This window comes from Neoarius graeffei, chromosome 19 (assembly GCF_027579695.1).
Source record: "Neoarius graeffei isolate fNeoGra1 chromosome 19, fNeoGra1.pri, whole genome shotgun sequence".
Taxonomy (NCBI): domain Eukaryota; kingdom Metazoa; phylum Chordata; class Actinopteri; order Siluriformes; family Ariidae; genus Neoarius; species Neoarius graeffei.
Genome location: NC_083587.1, coordinates 46,784,795 through 46,803,972, shown reverse-complemented (window position 1 = coordinate 46,803,972; position 19,178 = coordinate 46,784,795). Strand labels below are relative to the sequence as shown.

Genomic DNA, 19,178 nt, shown 5'->3' with positions numbered 1-19,178 from the left:
GATCCGCTGATACGGTCTAATGTAAACCCCACCTAAAACTGAAAGTGCAAGATAAAGTGCAGCTTCTTGCCTTTGGCCTTAAATGACAAATTAAGTTCACAGTTACAGTAAGTCACACATCACTGAAGTAGACGGGAGGACTTTGGCGCTGTCCAGTGTAGTTTGCTTCGGGTCGGGTTTCGGTGGCTCCGGCTGAGCTAATATGTCGGGGTGGTGTCGTGCTAAGTAAGTTCGCAAGTTTATTGTGTTACCTGAATATCTAATTGGAGCGAAACAGGTTTTGCAGAGTGCGTACTCTTTGTCCGCCTCACTGTTTTTTTTTCTCCTTTCCTTTGGAATCCAAAGTGCCTCCAAACATCTGCCTTAAAGTTCGGCAGCGTCTCTAGGTTTACGTTAACAGCCATGCTTGCTTGTTTTTTTCCTCACTGCAACCGCCGGGGAAAAAAGAGAAGACGAAGAGTGCCTTGCAGTGAGGGAGCGGCACAGCGACACCTCGCGGAGCGGAGGTGCGGAAGTCGTACTGGATTTACAACCCGTCTGAAACATGATTTATTATTTGAAAAAATATCGATATTCAAATTTTGAGTATCGATATTGAATCGGAAGACAAAGTATCGCGATATATCGCCGTATCGATATTTTTGCACACCCCTATGACGTAGTATCTTGAATTGCGTCTCGGTGAAGCAGGAAAAAAATAGCGGTGAATTTAGGGCCACATGGCCCTAAATTCATTAATTGTTCTATTTAAGTAAAACGAAGAAAATTGGACGTCTGCGATTCGAATTCGGTAGCTTTCGGTCCACTAAACAAAAATAATCGGGTGTCGGGGAAAATTCTTTTTATGACCTACACTTGAAAAATCTGAAAGGCAGTATAGCTTTAACATAAAAAAAAAACGGGGAAAAAATATGTGCAAATGGGTCAACAGTGACATCCAGGCTTTATCGAGTGTATATACGACACAGGAAATGCAACACTATTTTGACGTGTATAATATTAAGATGATAATTTTTATTAACCAAGTGTGTTAGTTCATGGATTTATTTTTTTTAATAAAAGTTATGCCCCTGGTCATGCTGTTGATCCCAATTATGTTGCACAAGGGGTAAAATTGAAACATCCTTTCTTGTATGTACCCGGTGCTATACTTTTTTTGATTTCCTAATATCCGAAAGTCAACAAATCGCAGGGAGTGAGAGCTTAATGGGACCGAATGCACATTATCCAGGCAGCTGAATGAAGCAACAAGAAGGCTCTTCTGCTTCAAATAAGAATTTGGTGTAAACTCAGCGTTTCTAAAATTCACTTTACCGAGGCTCGTCGGTGATCCAAGCGAGGTAAACACTTTCTTTGTGGCAAATTTCAGCAGAATCGGAACACTTCTTACAGAGGCAGTTGAAATACGACACAAATGTTTACGGAAAATAGTCGAATGAACTTGAGCCAAATGGCACATCTTAAAATTCTCAGTGTTTCAGAAGTCTGTGTGTCACACCTATACGTGTTGGACAGTGTTGGCAGATGCTGGTCGCTTTGATTTCCGCTGTACGCTTTGCTTCCGTCCTACGATGTCTCGCACAGGTCTCGGCGAATCTCGTTTACGGCCATTGTTTTGGCATATGGACTGATCTATTACATATTATTTCAAACACTCATAACTTGCTATAGCAGTGACAAAATAGCGATCAAAAACGCATTCCGATATTTAATAAAATGCGAAATCGAATTTTGATGATAAATTTGCCTTCAGTTCCCCTTTAATACAGGTTTATACCAACCAAACTGGTGCAATTCAAATACTCGTACAGATACAGCTCGGCGTCTCTATTACATATAAAATTTAGACTCCACTCCAGCCTCTGATAAAAAAAAAAAAGACTTGATTTTGGGTTCCCTGTGCACCATCAAGCTAAAATAAACCTCTTTAGCTTGAGCCTACTTAAGGATATTTTAGCAGGGAATTATTCGAAAGAGATATTAAGACTCCCTTTAGCTTTTACTTCAACACAAAACTTGATTTACAATTGAACAGAGTCGAGAAGAATCTTGGAACAGCCAGCAGTGAAGGAATCTGAATCTGCTGTACATGGAGTGATTCAGTCGCTTGCTGGCTGACAGCATTTTCACTTTGGCGAGGGTTTATTTATTTATTTATTTATTTATTTATAAATTACACCAACCCCTCTATTACTGGGCTGCTGGCTGTTATCAAGGCCTTCCACACGGACATGCGAGCCACGGTAACCGTCGATGACAAGGCCTCTGACTTCTTCCAAGTCCTTCATGGTGTCAAACAGGGATGCATATTGACTCCCACACTGTTTGCACTGTTTCTAGCCGCTGTCATTGAAGAAATGTTGGACGGCACGCCGGACGGAATATAAATCCAAACTCAATCGGATGGTGGACTCTTCAACCTTGCACGACTAAAATCCCAACGTCACGTACTGGTGAAAGTGTATCCGCGAGCCCCTCTACGCTGATGACTCTGCTCTGGTGGCACACGCACTGGACGGTATCCAGTGGCTGTTAGAGAAGTTTGCCGAAGCGGCCAGTGCTTATGGTATGACCATAAATGTCAAGAAACCTGAGGTACTCTACCAGCCGGCGCCTGGGCAGCCGCGTGCCCCACCACGGGTCCTGCTGGGTGGAACGCCACTTGTCAAAGCTGAAACTTTCACTCACCTGGGATCCACAGTGGCAAATGATAATTCCATGGATAGTGAGATCGACACACGGGTGCGAGCCATCTCAGCTGCGTTCGGACTAGGGATGTTAACCGATGACCGTTTGACCGGTGGTTGACCGAATTAACGTCGACCGGTGGTTGACCGAATTAACGTCAACCGGTTAATTTTTTTTTTTTGGTTGTCGGTTAAAAAAAATAAATCAATTGTTTTGAAGCTGCCGATTTTGGAGCGGAGAACCTGGAATTCCGTGTTGTAAACGCTTGGGGCATGCCATGCGGTGTAAGGACGACAGCTGACAAATCAGAAACACCCATTCAGTCATGTCCCGCCCTCCCGCCCCAGTTAAAGACAGCTGACAAATCAGAAACACCCATTCAGTCATGTCCCGCCCAGCTGCCACTCGGCGAAAGAAAAGTGTAGACACAGGCTTTTTAGCTTACAAATTACTATTCTGGTTTTTTTTTTTTTTTTAATTATTATTAGAAGGCACATGGAGTTTAGTCCTGCCTTGGCCAGTGCATTCTGAAAGTATGTTTCGGTCTGTAGCCAACAATGCATGTTACTGCAGATCATATCTCTCCACACAAACTAAAGGCGCAGATGCCGACTTTTTTTTGAATCGCGCAGATCCGTTTTTTTTTGGGGGGGGGGGCGTTGGAGTGTCTGATTGTAATTTCAAGGTGGATTCTGTATTAAAATTACTAAATAGGCGGGTGCCGTTGCAGTCCATGAGGCGTGGGGGAGGAGGGCAGTGGATCGGGGGGCTGCGCGCGTTTGCGCGGAAGCAGCGCAATCAGTTTATTAAACTGTACATTAAATTTTGCGCGGCTTCGGCGCGGGCGTGTGCGGCTTTCTGATTTGCTGTTTTCTTCTCGTGCTTGTACTTCCTGTGTTTCGTGGACTGTGGCGGCATTTGCTTATATGCAGAATTTGCTTTGATGAACTTGTGGCCGGACGCTCCAACGCCCCCCCTTGGGAAAGGAAGGTCGGATCTGCACGATTCAGCCGTGGAGAGGGCGGCATCCGCCAAAAGGCACGCCGTTTGCATCCCTGTAATAATTCCAATTCTAGAATTTTAAACTCGTAGGTTAACCGACTTTAACCGGCTAATGAGGCTCGGTGGTCGGCCAAGATTTTTTTTTTTAGTTTTCGCCATCCCTAGTTCGGACACCTAAAGAACCGGCTGTGGAATGCGAAATTGATACGGCTGAACACAAAGCTAAACGTCTACAGGGCTGTAGTGCTGAGCACACTTCTATATGGACTAGAGGTGTCAACCCTGTATGTCCGATGACTGTCTGTCCTGGTTCAACGCCATCTCCGTGAGCTGATGGGTATCACCTGGAAAGACCATATTAGCAACGTTGAAGTCCTGAGGCGGGTGAATATGCTGGCTATGGAAGCCATGATTACCCGCTCGCAGCTCAGATGGACCGGACATGTCATCAGAATGTCTGAAGAACGACTGCCGCGGGACCTGCTGTTTTCTGAACTGAAGGAGGGGGCAAGGCCCCGTGGTCAACTGCGACTGCGTTTCAAGGACACTGTAAAACGTCGTCTGGGCCTGGTGGGTGGCGGGTATCAGCTATCAGCAGCTGGAGAAGCTGGCGAGTGACCGGGCCGGATGGCGCACGGTAGCAAGAGAGGGCGCCGAAGCGGTACGCAGAGACTGGGAAAACGAATAAAGACCCCCGAAAATGAACATTGAACTGCTCTCTGAACTTTCGAACTGTTTCTGAATATTTTCTGGGTTTTTTTTTTTTTCAATTTGAAACTGTTTTTTTTTTTTTTTTGTGCGCAGTATCATGTCCTAGTCTGTACTAGACTGACTGACTGACAGTGAGTGAGTGATATTTATAAATTACACCGACCCCTCTATTACTGACACTGCCCGATGTGCTCGGGGACAGTCGGGGCTCTGTTTCGGCCCTTAAATCATCCAGTGCTTGAAGGAACCCGAAAAACTTCATCAGCTTAGACTGCACCATTGTTTGTTTCACGCAGAGATAATTACATCACAGCAGGCCAATTAAGACCCATTGCGATTGGTCAAAAGTTTGGTGCTCGTTTGGTCATTGTGTAGTCAATTTTTATTGGTCACAAGCACGTGCTCATTGTTTACACTCTGGCTTCCTGCCGGCTCTTCACTGCGGTTGGATTTCGGCAAACGGAAGGATTTGTGGAGGGATTTCCATCAAAGATGACTTATGATATACATGACGAATACATTAGTCACTGTGACGACTGCGAGTCGTTTTCTCTTCGTCACTGATGGATTATATTCGTCAGGGCCTCTGCATGCTCTTGCGACAAGGCTTTCGCAGATAGCTTTTCGCAGACAGTTGTAATTTATTGTTGAGCGGGGAGTAATAGGCGTGCGCAATGTTATTCACCGCCACAACGCAAGGGGGCGCGAAGTCGCGAAATCGCTAGGAGTAGTTGGTGGGTGTGGTTAGTGGAGTGTTTATCCTCCGGTTACTTATAATGACTAGAACTGGAGTCGTATAGATGTACGTACTTCCTCACTTCCTCGATCAACCGCTCTTCGTGCTGCTCCATCTTCGCTCGTGTTTTTAAAAATGGTGGTCGTGAAAACAAACCAAACCGGGAAAGTAGGGAAGCGGAAGTGCATGTACAGCGGCTGTAGAGTGGACCAATCAGAGCCCTCTTGTCTGCGACGCTGTCTGCGAGGCTTCTGTGGTGGTCACAATTTTTGGGAGGTGTGCGCAGAGCGTCTGCGAAGGTGGAGGGACTACGCAGACGCTATCTGCGACGCTATCTGCGAGGACTGGGTTGTCAGCATAAATTGGCCTTCAGTGGTGGGCGCCAGCGGGAACCCTGTGTTGGGACACAGCAACCTGCTAGAAATAACTTATGCCGCTTTTCCACTACAAACGCGGCTGAGTTGGGCTGAGCCGTGCCGGGCTGAGTCGAGCTGAGTGGGGCTGTTGGAGTTGCATTTCGACTACAACCGCGCTGAACCATGCTGGCTGGAAGTGGGTGGACACATTGGGTGGAGTTAGCGAAAGTGGGTGGACGTCATGTGATGTCGTTAAGCGGCGCAAACAGTGACATCAGTGATCTTTTAAGCGGTAGTCTCACGACCCGGATAGTAAACAATAAACATGGGGGACATGGAGTCGTTAGTGTTGCTGGTCTTGGTGCTGTGGCTTGTTGTCACCGACAACGCCAACAGATACTGGCAAGAGCGTATAGATGAGGCGAGGCGCATAAGGCTCCAGAAATTCTCGTAATTCGTAATTCTCCTTCTTCCGGGTTTACGGTGTTGACAGATCCCAGCGTGCTCGCGGGGCGTGTGTGGGCATGTGAGGACACTCCTCCTCACCAATCAGTGCACAGGGGAGTGTCTGCTCACACCCCCAGCCTCACTCAGCTCGGTTTGGCTCGCTTCAGCCCCACTCCAAAACCGTGTGAGTTTTAGGGGCTAAGCAGGGCTGAAGTGAGCTGAGTCGTGCTGTTTTGAGATAGTCGAAACGCGAGCCGTGTCGGGCTGAAGCGAGCTGAAGTGAGCTGAAAAAGGGTAGTGGAAAAGGGCCATTAGTTGTTTATGGAAAATGTCACATACGGAACCATGGGTTCGCATTGCATCTGGGGAGACTGACATTCAACACGTAGCTTGAATCTTTCTACACGTTTAAACTATCAACTCTTAGCCGTCCAACCAATGAGAAATTTCGAGGCTGTGCCAAACAGGCGGAAACTATAAACACTACCTACCTGCTCCTGTATCTGCATGCAACACGCCGTATGGCCAAATGGGAGGGTTTGGGTGACTGTGGTCACCTGGGAATAGATCAGAAAAAGCAAATCATTATGCTCCGCAACCTAGTCCTATTGGGACATGTTGTGCTTTAGGTGATAAATATCTAACACGATCTAACAGGAGCTTAGACATGACGATTTTTTGGAGTGGGACCACATAAGAAGCCCTGTTTTAAAATCATAATCCACACTAATACGTTAAACACTTTAAGCAAGCACCATTTTTTCCCACCACATTCACTCTTTTTATAATGTAAAATAAAGAATTTACTGTCCGCATGTAACACTCCCGAGTCTCCCGAGTTCTACGGCGCAGTGGAATGATCATTTCTATAGAAAGGTTCAACCGAAATGCAACACACACAAGCAGGCAAGTTTAAATCCTAACGTTGCTAGTGATGTCGCCATAGCAACCATCAGCCAGCTTGCGTCACTGCGGTGCGAATAGAAAGAGGGAAAAAAAAGCACTTGAAGGTATGTAGTGGGAAGGACGAGACCCTAGAACCATTTGTTCCGAAAGTGCCTTATTAGTTTCATTATCGGTTGCCACGTCCAGTAAGTTGTTGATGTATTTTAGTCCTCAGCATTTTCTGTCACGCTCGTACAATGACGAGAGACCGAACTCGACATCCTGTTGACTTTGGCAAAAGAAAATATTTTACATTGTTTAAACAGAACACACCCAACATGGTTGGTGTATTTCTCTGTGGGGGGGGAAAAGAAACTTGCTGAAAAAGAAACTTGTTGAAAAAGAAATGTACAAATCTTTTTCAAATCCCACCACCTGCTGCACTACACACATGGACCAAGGATGTGCCGCAGCTGTTCATAGGAATAGTTTTACAAGGCGTAGGAGCTTGAATACTAGACAATCTTTCCAGAATCAGGAAGTGGGAATAGAGATTAAAGTGCATATCACGGGTAAATTAAGGAGCGAGATCAAATGTAATTCTCCTATTTTATATTAAACTTTGGTCAAATATGTGACCCCTCACCGAATCCAGGGACACATGTCGGCCGAAACGAATCCGAGATAATCGCAAAAGAAGCTTTTTTTTTTCGAAATTTGTGATTTTTGTTTTTTTCCATCATGTGTAAGTTGAGATCTTGAAGAATGCAATCAGTATTTCAGATAATAGATTGTTTTGTTGGAAAAGCATACATTTTTTGTTGCAAATTGTCTCGTTTTTGTCAGGACTGTAGCCTGCTGGGGGGTGTGGGTAAATTACCATATGGGCCATTCACATGATGATTTAAGTCTTTTGTTTTTTTTTTCCGCGAATCAGCTGTATGATCCGAGTTGAGCGCATGGCTACTTAGCTGCATACAGGCGTGTGATTTCACTATGGAATGAGGAAGCTAAACAGAGCGCAGAGGAGCAAACACCGCGAAGCAGACAGACACACGGTATTTACATCGGAGATAACCATTTCTAGCAAAAAAAACAAAAAACGCAACCTCGTTTTCCAGATTGAATGGAATACTTGAATGATCGGATGATACACGGACCGTTCTAGGATTACATTCCATCGGCGGCATTGGTGTGTGCAAGGCGCCGTTTCTCTTTCTGATGGGGTAAGTTTATTAATCTAAGGCTGTGTGGTTATTTTTGCATGTAACGGAGAGTGTTGTGGTTTGGTTAAGCCTAGGTCACAACCGGACGTACGATTTTTTGGCCGTGTGATTTTTGGCGTTTCCCAAATCGCTGCGTTTTTTTTTTTTTTTGTTCACGGAGAAAGACGCGCGTTGGCCGTAAGTTTGTCTTGCAACCTGAAAAAAACGTAACCGCCCGTAGAGTTTGTTTGACATGACAAAGAACCTCTGCGGCCGGTCTGCGGCTCGAAAATCAGCACATCACACGCGCGCTCTCGTGCGTTTCATGCGCGCTCTCCGTGTGTTTCTTGCGTTTTTTGCGTGTAGACCGGCCGTAGGAGCACATACGGCCGGTTGTGACCGAGGCTTTACATGAAACTAGTGTTGTGTTAGTTGTGTCATCATCGTGCTATCTTTCTTTCTTACGGTGTGAGTAATTTTTCAACCACAAAACGTTAAAGTATACTTTAGGACTTATTTTTGTACTTCATAATTGTGTTGGGCATACTTTGCATGGAAGGAAAATTGACGTGGTGATCTTTGTTTACATGAAAGTAGCATTGTGCTAGCTAGTAGGGGGTAGAGCTTTCCTTAATGTCATGCAAATGAGCACCATTATGTGCCCGCCCTACACCCAGAGTAGCTGAGATGGAAAACTTTGAGGGCGATTTTCTCCCTTTTCTGTTTTAAGAAGTATACACTTTCAAAAGGCCACACATTCTTCAAATATTGTCAGATCTCCACATGGAAGGCATCATTGGAAAGCTTAGAAACTGTACTTTCTGAATCTGTCAATAACTCAAAATGCCCCTGGGCCGACATGTGTCCCTGGATTCTGTGATCTGCTGCATATCTGTCACATTTTGCATTTTGTGCAATTTTTTTTACCTTGCGCAATACCAGAAAAATTCAGTTGAAATCAAGCCATTTGAGGCGAATTGGTCCGCCTCTGAAAAAACTCGGCATTTGGATTTCCCAGCAAACATTTGATTTTCGTGACGTCGCGTGCAGGACGCCTCCTTCTGAATCCTACGTCAGCGCTGGTTTGTTTATGAGGAAACGACCTGGTGGTTTTCTGCAAATTTCTTCAACATTATCACGTAATTGTTAAAATGGTTAACAGATGTATCGTAGGAGGGTGTAGCAACACCAATCTTGATGGGATTAGCACTCATTGTTTCCCAAAAGACCGGGCAACGAGAGAAATGGGAGCACATCGTGCGAGGCACTCGGAAAAAGCCGAGGACCAAGCAGAGCCGAGAAAAAGACCAAGAAAATCGGCAATTCACAAGTTGACTGTTGCCAGGGTAAGAAATAAGAGAGACTCATCTCATCATCTCTAGCCGCTTTATCCTGTTCTACAGGGTCGCAGGCAAGCTGGAGCCTATCCCAGCTGACTATGGGCGAAAGGCAGGGTACACCCTGGACAAGTCGCCAGGTCATCACAGGGCATAAGAGAGACTATACGCTCTAAATTAGGTGTTCCTGTGTTTGTGTGGTACACGGATAATGTTATTTATCGACACACACAAAAGTAAACAACACGAAAGTGCTGGGCGATAATGCACTTACTTCACATGTATCAAGGGATGTGTGTGTCAGGGCTTGAGATCTTGGGACCTGTCAAACACATTAAATGCATATACAACCCTGCTTAGCCGATTCCATGTGTGTAGCTTATGAAATCTTTCTCCTACAGTAGACAGTACTCTTCTAAATGAAGAAATATATAAATACATAATAGTAATTAGAAAAAATATGATTTATGTAGGGTGGCACGGTGGTGTAGTGGTTAGCGCTGTCGCCTCACAGCAAGAAGGTCCGGGTTCGAGTCCCGTGGCCGGCGAGGGCCTTTCTGTGCGGAGTTTGCATGTTCTCCCCGTGTCCGCGTGGGTTTCCTCCGGGTGCTCCGGTTTCCCCCACAGTCCAAAGACATGCAGGTTAGGTTAACTGGTGACTCTAAATTGACCGTAGGTGTGAATGTGAGTGTGAATGGTTGTCTGTGTCTCTGTGTCAGCCCTGTGATGACCTGGCGACTTGTCCAGGGTGTACCCTGCCTTTCGCCCGTAGTCAACTGGGATAGGCTCCAGCTTGCCTGCGACCCTGTAGAACAGGATAAAGCGGCTACAGATAATGAGATGATTTATGTAACAATAGATAGATGAGCATTGATGCATGAATCCATGGGTTTAGAAGCTCAGGCGACAATTCCATATTTCAATGCAAAATCGCTAGCTGCTAAACTTGGTCTACACAGACTGTGCACAGAAACCGCGCAAGCGCTCTCAGCCTGCTGGCGGATCCGCACGTGACGTCACGAATCTGGCTCCAGACTCCTTTGGGATTTTTCCAGACACGTTTTGTTATTTTATTTTTTTCTGCTGTAGACAGATGGCCTTGTGCAAAACTACCCTTCTGGATGAGTGTGTAAAGGGACATACTTTTATATTTAAAAAAAACCCCACTAAATTGGTCCAGGATATGCACTTTAGACTGAGCAGCAGTGCAGACACGAACCCTAGATCATAACGCTAATGCTAACACAACAGTCATCTAACATTTGAAAAGACTTTTTATCGAAAGCACAAATGTGCTTCATCACCCGAGACTTCAGGCAGGAAAGGATAAAGACTTGAGTTAAAGTCTTGGGTGTTCAAGTGCTCGCTATTTTTTTTAAATTTTCTTCATATTCTGTATTAATGCACAGATTTAGTTGGTTATACTTTTGAGTTGGATCAAGAGTACTTCACCATCCGACCAACATATGCCGCTTTTCCACTACCAACGCGGCTGAGTCGGGCTGAGCCGTGCGATGCTGAGTTGGGCTGAGTCGAGCTGAGTGGGGCTGTTGGAGTTGCATTTCGACTACAACCATGCTGAACCGTGCTGGCTGGAAGTGGGTGGACACATTGGGTGGAGTTAGCGAAAGTGGGAAAGTGGGTGGACGTCGTGATGTCGTTAGGCGGCGCAAACAGTGACATCAATGAGCTTTTAAGCGGTAGTCTCACAACCTGGATAGTAAACAATAAACATGGAGGACATGGAGTCGTTAGTGTTGCTGGTCTTGGTGCTGTGGCTTGTTGTCACCGACAACGCCAACAGATACTGGCAAGAGCGTATAGATGAGGCGAGGCGCATAAGGCTTCAGAAATTCTCGTAATTCGTAATTCTTCTTCTTCCGGGTTTACGGTGTTTACAGATCCCAGCGTGCTCGCGGGGCGTGTGTGGGCATGTGAGGACACTCCTCCTCACCAATCAGTGCACAGGGGAGTGTCTGCTCACGCCCCTAGCCCCACTCGGCTCGGTTTGGCTCGCTTCAGCCCCACTCCAAAACCGTGCGAGTTTTGGGTGCTGAGTAGGGCTGAAGCGAGCTGAGTCGTGCTGCTCTGAGGTAGTCGAAACGCGAGCCGTGTCGGGCTGAAGTGAGCTGAAAAAGGGTAGTGGAAAAGGGCCATAACAGTCACTCCACTCAACTTGGTGTTTATGGTTCTTCACCTCTTAAATATTTCATTATATGGTGAAACTTGAAACACACTCCTGCTGAGTCGGGTTAAATCTTTCCTGCTTTCTAATTCAGCTCAAGGTAGTGACGTGTCGTTTGTTGTTTTTTTATTTTTACACAGATAACCGGCCTGTACACTCCAGGGCGAGGAGAGATCACCAGTCTCGATGCAGGGAACATTGACGACATTCTCAGTAAGTGCTCGCTTTGTGTTTGTGTGTGTGTGTGTGTGAGAGAGAGCACACGGGTTATGTGTTTATTGCAAGCGGTTAACTGAAATGAAATGTGTTCTTCGACAGACAATGCTGGAGTGGCTTTAGTCAACTTTTATGCAGACTGGTGAGTATGGCTTTGTGTGTTTTTGGATACTTTCCATCCATCTGGTCTTAGGCTTTTTTTTTTTTTTTAAAAACGTTTTTGTTGAAGGAAATAGAAATGGGAGTGCCAGAAAATAAAAGAAAAATGCCCAAATACGAATGAATAACTTTATTTAAACATAAGTTGATCAGTAGAGCTGGCGGGGTCGTGCATGTACAGATGCAAATAATTACAAATACAGTAGACTAAAATGTATACAATCTTTAAAAAAAAAAAAATCTGTTAATTATCTTCATTAAATCAGTGTTGTAGTCGAGTCGCTAAACCTCGAGTGTTCAAGTCCGAGTCGTTAAAATTTCGAGTCCGAGAACAAGACTCCAGCCGCGCTGTTTGACGGTGGCTGTTTTAGCCCCGTTCACGTTAGTTTGTTCCTGAACGTGACGTATGAACAAGTGAATGTGCGTCTCTATCAGGGGGTGCGAAGTATTCTGTCAGAGATGGTTGGGAGACGGATGGAAGTGCAGAAGGTGTGTTTATTAATACAAGTGAAGACGGTAAACAATCCAGAAACGCAGGCAAAATCGTAAAACGGTGAAACAGGCAATAGGTCGAGCGAGGCATGAACAGGCTATCGTAGACTCGGCAGACGAGAAACAGGAAATCAGGAAACCAAACAAGGAAATAAGGCTCGGTGATGTGTCAGCAACACGACTCAATACTTCGCAAATTAATTGTGTTTTCACGGTTTTTATATCGGTGTGCTGATTGCGCCTTAATCCTGTGCAGGTGCGAGCCGTTTACGGCACGCGTGCGAGAGTCTGCTTGGTGAGCACGCCTGAGAGTCTGTCTGATGCACGCGCCACGGCGCACAGGTGTGACACACTTGCACGAAATTAGTACAAAATTAATGTAGATATAGTACAACCCCGATTCCAAAAAAGTTGGGACAAAGTACAAATTGTCAATAAAAACGGAATGCAATGATGTGGAAGTTTCAAAATTCCATATTTTATTCAGAATAGAACATAGATGACATATCAAATGTTTAAACTGAGAAAATGTATCATTTAAAGAGAAAAATTAGGTGATTTTAAATTTCATGACAACAACACATCTCAAAAAAGTTTACCACTGTGAGACATCCCCTTTTCTCTTTACAACAGTCTGTAAACGTCTGGGGACTGAGGAGACAAGTTGCTCAAGTTTAGGGATAGGAATGTTAACCCATTCTTGTCTAATGTAGGATTCTAGTTGCTCAACTGTCTTAGGTCTTTTTTGTCGTATCTTCCGTTTTATGATGCGCCAAATGTTTTCTATGGGAGAAAAATCTGGACTGCAGGCTGGCCAGTTCAGTACCCGGACGCTTCTTCTACGCAGCCATGATGCTGTAATTGATGCAGTATGTGGTTTGGCACTGTCATGTTGGAAAATGCAAGGTCTTCCCTGAAAGAGACGTCGTCTGGATGGGAGCATATGTTGCTCTAGAACCTGGATATACCTTTCAGCATTGATGGTGTCTTTCCAGATGTGTAAGCTGCCCATGCCACATGCACTAATGCAACCCCATACCATCAGAGATGCAGGCTTCTGAACTGAGCGCTGATGATAACTTGGGTCGTCCTTCTCCTCTTTAGTCCGAATGACACGGCGTCCCTGATTTCCATAAAGAACTTCAAATTTTGATTCGTCTGACCACAGAACAGTTTTCCACTTTGCCACAGTCCATTTTAAATGAGCCTTGGCCCAGAGAAGACGTCTGCGCTTCTGGATCGTGTTTAGATACCGCTTCTTCTTTGAACTATAGAGTTTTAGTTGGCAACGGCGGATGGCACGGTGAATTGTGCTCACAGATAATGTTCTCTGGAAATATTCCTGAGCCCATTTTGTGATTTCCAATACAGAAGCATGCCTGTATGTGATGCAGTGTCATCTAAGGGCCCGAAGATCACGGGCACCCAGTATGGTTTTCCGGCCTTGACCCTTACGCACAGAAATTCTTCCAGATTCTCTGAATCTTTTGATGATATTATGCACTGTAGATGATGATATGTTCAAACTCTTTGCAATTTTACACTGTCGAACTCCTTTCTGATATTGCTCCACTATTTGTCGGCGCAGAATTAGCGGGATTGGTGATCCTCTTCCCATCTTTACTTCTGAGAGCCGCTGCCACTCCAAGATGCTCTTTTTATACCCAGTCATGTTAATGACCTATTGCTAATTGACCTAAAGAGTTGCAGTTTGGTCCTCCAGCTGTTCCTTTTTTGTACCTTTAACTTTTCCAGCCTCTTATTGCCCCTGTCCCAACTTTTTTGAGATGTGTTGCTGTCATGAAATTTCAAATGAGCCAATATTTGGCATGAAATTTCAAAATGTCTCACTTTTGACATTTGATATGTTGTCTATGTTCTATTGTAAATACAATATCAGTTTTTGAAATTTGTAAATTATTGCGTTCCGTTTTTATTTACAATTTGTACTTTGTCCCAACTTTTTTGGAATTGTGGTTGTAAATATGCCAAATTATGGCGGCATGTTACAAAAAATAAAGAAAAAAAATGAGAGTCCTCGTGTTCGGTTTACGAGTTCGAGTGCAATTAACGCACAAGTCTGAGTCACGAGTCCTTAAAATTAGGACACGAGGCGGACTCGAGTACCACAAGCCTGTATTAAATCAATTAATAATATGCATAACTATTGTCTTTGTATTTAGTTACAGCTACAGTAAGGTCAAAGTTTATTCTACTAATGTCAAATTTAGCGAGTAAATGCTTGAATTCGTTTAAGTTATTGGCCATTGAGTCCTTGCTAGATAGACTGTTCCATGCTGTTGCTCCTCTGTATCGTATGGAGTTCCTAGTATAGTTCATTTCTGGACTTGGAAGAATTATGTCTCCATTTCTTCTACTTTCACAGCTTGAATTCCTCTGTGCAAATAAATCCTTGAATTCTGCAACGGTGTAACCTTTTATGCATTTGAAGACAAACACCGTTAATCGTACCTTGTACCGTACATAGGCTCCAAGCTATCCCATCCTGTTCACGTTAAAACTTCTTCAGCACTAGTATTTTTTTTCTTCCGCCCCCCCCAGGTTGCTTAAGTGTGTCTTATTGCACGATCCCCAAACTATTAGACCATACGTAACTGATGGCAGTGCAACCTTCGTGTAGAAATCCTCCAGTTGCTTCCGGGGGAGAAACCGCATACGTCGGAGTAAACTTAATTTAGACACAAAGGACTTCGCTACATTCGCAGCATGATCTGACCAGGACATCTTATTGTCCACTTGAACTCCAAGGAGTCGTTCTGAGGTTGTCCACTTTATGATGATGTTACCAAAATGCAGCGGCGCTTGAACGGGTCCAATAAATGGTTTCCGTCGCATGAATATGCTTGTTGGATGTTGTTGAATCTAGCTAGTTGGGACTGGCACATTTTAAGCTTTTTATATTTCCTGATTATGTAGATTAAAAACCTCATTTAATCCATGACGTACTGCTGAATTGGATCAGTATGTACCTTTGAAATCCATAAGATGGTGCCGGTAAAGGAGGACGACATAGCAGCTAAATAAAAATAAATAAAAAAACCCAGGATTTTCCAGGTGCTGCAAATTAAGGGCCCGTTTACACGAGGACGCTGTCGGGTAAAAACGACTAAATATTTTATCGGAAGTGCCTTTCGTCTACATGGGGACGGCGTTTCCGAGGCTGAAAAACGGAAAAAATTGAAAACGCCTTCCAGAGTGGATAAGTTAAAAACAGCCCCCGTTGCATATCCGTCTAAACTACCCAATACGCGAAACTCTGCTCGGATCTGCTCACGTCGGGTACGCGTTTACGTCATACGTATGTCATATACTGTACATGCCAGCCCGGGAAGTAAGTAAGTAAGAGCATGTCTGATTACATCGATCCAACGGACCTTCAAGCTGCTCTGGCAGCTTTAATAAACATCCAGGAGTCCTTCGAACATCTATACCGAATCTGCACATATACCGTTAATGAACAGAGGCGGGTATAGTATGCTTTTACTTTTTTACTTACTTTCTTACTTACCATAGCCAGAGTAGTCAAAGTTTTCGCGGCGCAGATGTGCAGATCAGACAAGACGGAAGACGTTGCGCATGCGTGCAGACATAGCGGAGGTCTTTCACAGCACCACCTAGCCGCCTGGCATGCACATCCAATTGAATTCCACACATTTATGCGTCGCCGTATAGACACAGATTTCCTCCTTGAAAACGGTCGTGTAGACGCGGAAAAAAGTGAGAACGAAAACGGACTTTTGCGTTTTTGTTTCAGACCGTCCCCGTGTAAAGTGGGCCTAAGAATATTTTAATCCATCAAAACATGTATATTAAAAAAAAAAAGTCTGGCCAAAAAAAGTCGCCATTTAGATTTAAATGAGCAAATGACTATTTTGTCACTGCTATAGCAAGTTATGAGTGTTTGAAATACGCTCTGTAATATCAGTCCATATGTCAAAGCAACGGCCGTAAACGAGATTCGTTGAGACCTGTGCGAGACATCGTAGGACGGAAGTAAAACGTACAGCGGAAATCAAAGCAACCAACATCTGCCAACGTTCCCTGTGTCCGAAATCACTCACTTGTTCACTACTCCCTATATAAGGAATTACTATATAGAGGAAAAAACACTTTCGGACACTCGTCCGTCACGCTGATATTTACGTCATTACTGTCGCACAATTAAAACGTGCCGATCGGTCAGCTGGTGGGTTTTCAAAATAATAAATACACGCGTGTTTTTTTGTGATAAATCCATATTCTACTGAGCGCATTTCCCACATTAATCAATACAAAGTACCTGCATCTTTCAGTTTTTTTTAAATCAAGGCTGAATACTTTCTTCTTTGCCGCTGCCTTTTATTAAATCAAATTTGAGACTTTTAATTTGATTTCTTTCAGCGCGGACAGCACTACAAAATGGCGTCCCCACTATATAGTGAGTAGGGAGCGATTTCGGACACGGGTTGTCAAAAGACGCGCGCGCCCTCTTTCGAATGCTGACGTAATCAAGCCGGAAGTTTTGTTTGTTTTGATAGCAATCAGGAAAGTTTGAAAAAAGTAGGCAGTAATTGTCATTTTTGTGCAATATTTCGTTTGGAAAACAGTTTTCAAAATGGCGGCACTGACACCTGGCTGACACTTCACGTTTCGAAGTCTCGCACAAGTCTCGTGAAGATCGCGTGGATAAGCGACGCCTGCCGCGGACCAAACGGACTAAATTCAACATGGCTAAAAACCAAATAGGCTGATAAGGATAATATTTAATTGCAATTAGTTGCCAGTACGAGTCACGATATAAGGTTACTAAAACCGAAAACGTAATTAAAGCACGTTTAAAAATGACTTCAGTTCTCCTGTAAACGCTTGGTGAGGTCAAATCGACAGTAGAACTCATGGCTTGTGTAATAGTGAAAGTAAGAGAATTTCCATACGCCCAATCCAACAAGAACTCGCAGGATTGAGACTAAACAGCTGAGTAGCTTCTCATTTCTTTAACAGTCACGTCAGAAGACGTATCCCGTGCTCACGGAAAAGATGTTACTGTGTTTCAGGAGGGTCAAATTATTGGCCCGCATCAAGCAGAGAAAACAACTAAGGAGATTGCTGAAATTAGGTGGAATTGGGTTAAGAACTGTCCAACGCGTTATTAAAACCTGAAGGGCGGTGATGAACCATCAACTTCACAGAAGAAACGTAGTCGGAAAAAAATAGTGACTGATAATGATCAGAGATCACTTACGCTTGGTGAAGTCAAATCGACAGTAGAACTCATGACTGTGTGTAATAGAGAAAGTAAGAGCATTTCCATCCGCGCAATCCAACAAGAACTCGCAGGATTGAGACTAAACAGATGTGTGGCCATAAGGAAACCACTTGTTAGTGAGGCTAAAAGGAAGAAAAGGCTTCAGTTAACTCAGAAGTATAAATAATGGATTCTGGAGCAATGGAAAACGGTCATGTGGTCTGATGAGTCCAGATTTACCCTATTCCTGAGTGACGGGCGTGTCGGGGTACGAAGGGAAGCGCATGACGTCAACGCATGATCAGCTGACGACCTGATTGTACTGAATGACCAGGTTATCCCATCAATGTATTTATTTATTTTTTCTTCCCTGATGGCACGGAAATAAAATTAGTGCCCAAATTATGAGAGTGGTTCAGGAAGCATGAGGAATCATTTTGACACATGAATTAACCACCAGAGTCTTGACCTTAACCCCATTGAAAGTCTTTGGGACGTGCTGGAGAAGACTTGAGAGTGGTTCGAGTCTTCAGTCATCAATACAAGATCTCAGCGAAAAATTAATGGCAATCTGGATGGAGATAAATGTTGTGACATTGCATAAGTTTGTCGAAACAATCAGTGCCGTAATTAAAGCTAGAGGCGGTCCAATGAAATATTAGTGTGCGCAGCTGGGTTTTTATTTATTAATTAATTAATTTTTTTAAATCAGGTAGTGTGTTTTTTGCACATTGATCCCATTTTATTTATCATATCTTTTTACGAAAGCAGAATAACATTCCTTATTTTTTTCGTGGTCCAAATCCTGCGCTCTGATTGGCTGGCGAGCGGGTCCGTATCCTACGGTATGGACCCCGGTTACAGACCTCTGGCGACTCGCTCGTTCACAACAACAGTGAACATAGTAGCAATTTTTGTCAACGTTTATCCTTATTTTTAATAAGATTTATTTATAAGATTATCAAAAATCTTATACATTTTTGCCAGCATTTCTCAGGAGAATAGCATTAATTTTACATCATGGATAGCGATAACGACAGTGTTCACAGCGAAAGCGAGTTTTACTACCCTGAGGAAGAAGAAATAAAAGAAAACATTTCAGGAGAAAGCTAAAAACCTCTAACTGTTGCTAACGCCGAGCAAAAACATGGCTGAATCCTGAACGACTCCTGTTTGTATAAATAGGGGACTGCATATGCGGCAAAATGTAGGGTTTTTTTTCCTGCCATGGAAGTGCACTTGTATACCGAGGAGGAAGCCATTTGCATTACAGCTGTGAATGAGGATTCAAAATGGCGGCTCGGCTCAGTTTTCCCTTTCGGGCGCTCTCGTTTTCTGTTAGAATTTGGTCAAGAAAAAAAAATATATGGGTTGTTTTACAATCAGGGTACAAAGTTTGTGTCACAGGGGTCCAAAATTCAAATTGATTCAAACTGGTTCTTGTACCAGTTTTTAAGTGGAGGACGAGTTAAAGAACAGATTTCAGGTAATTTTTTGACGTGTGTATGGTAGTT

At 44.0% G+C, this 19,178-nt stretch overlaps 1 protein-coding gene across 1 annotated transcript in view; it reads left to right on the top strand.

Annotated features, from left to right (window-relative positions):
* erp44 (endoplasmic reticulum protein 44) overlaps positions 1-19,178 on the top strand; it is a 61,325-nt gene that overhangs the window by 17,338 nt on the left and 24,809 nt on the right. Inside the window, exons 2-3 of the mRNA XM_060900175.1 lie at positions 11,693-11,765; positions 11,871-11,910. Coding sequence (XP_060756158.1) covers positions 11,693-11,765; positions 11,871-11,910 — 113 coding nt within the window. The remainder of the gene's footprint in view (positions 1-11,692; positions 11,766-11,870; positions 11,911-19,178) is intronic.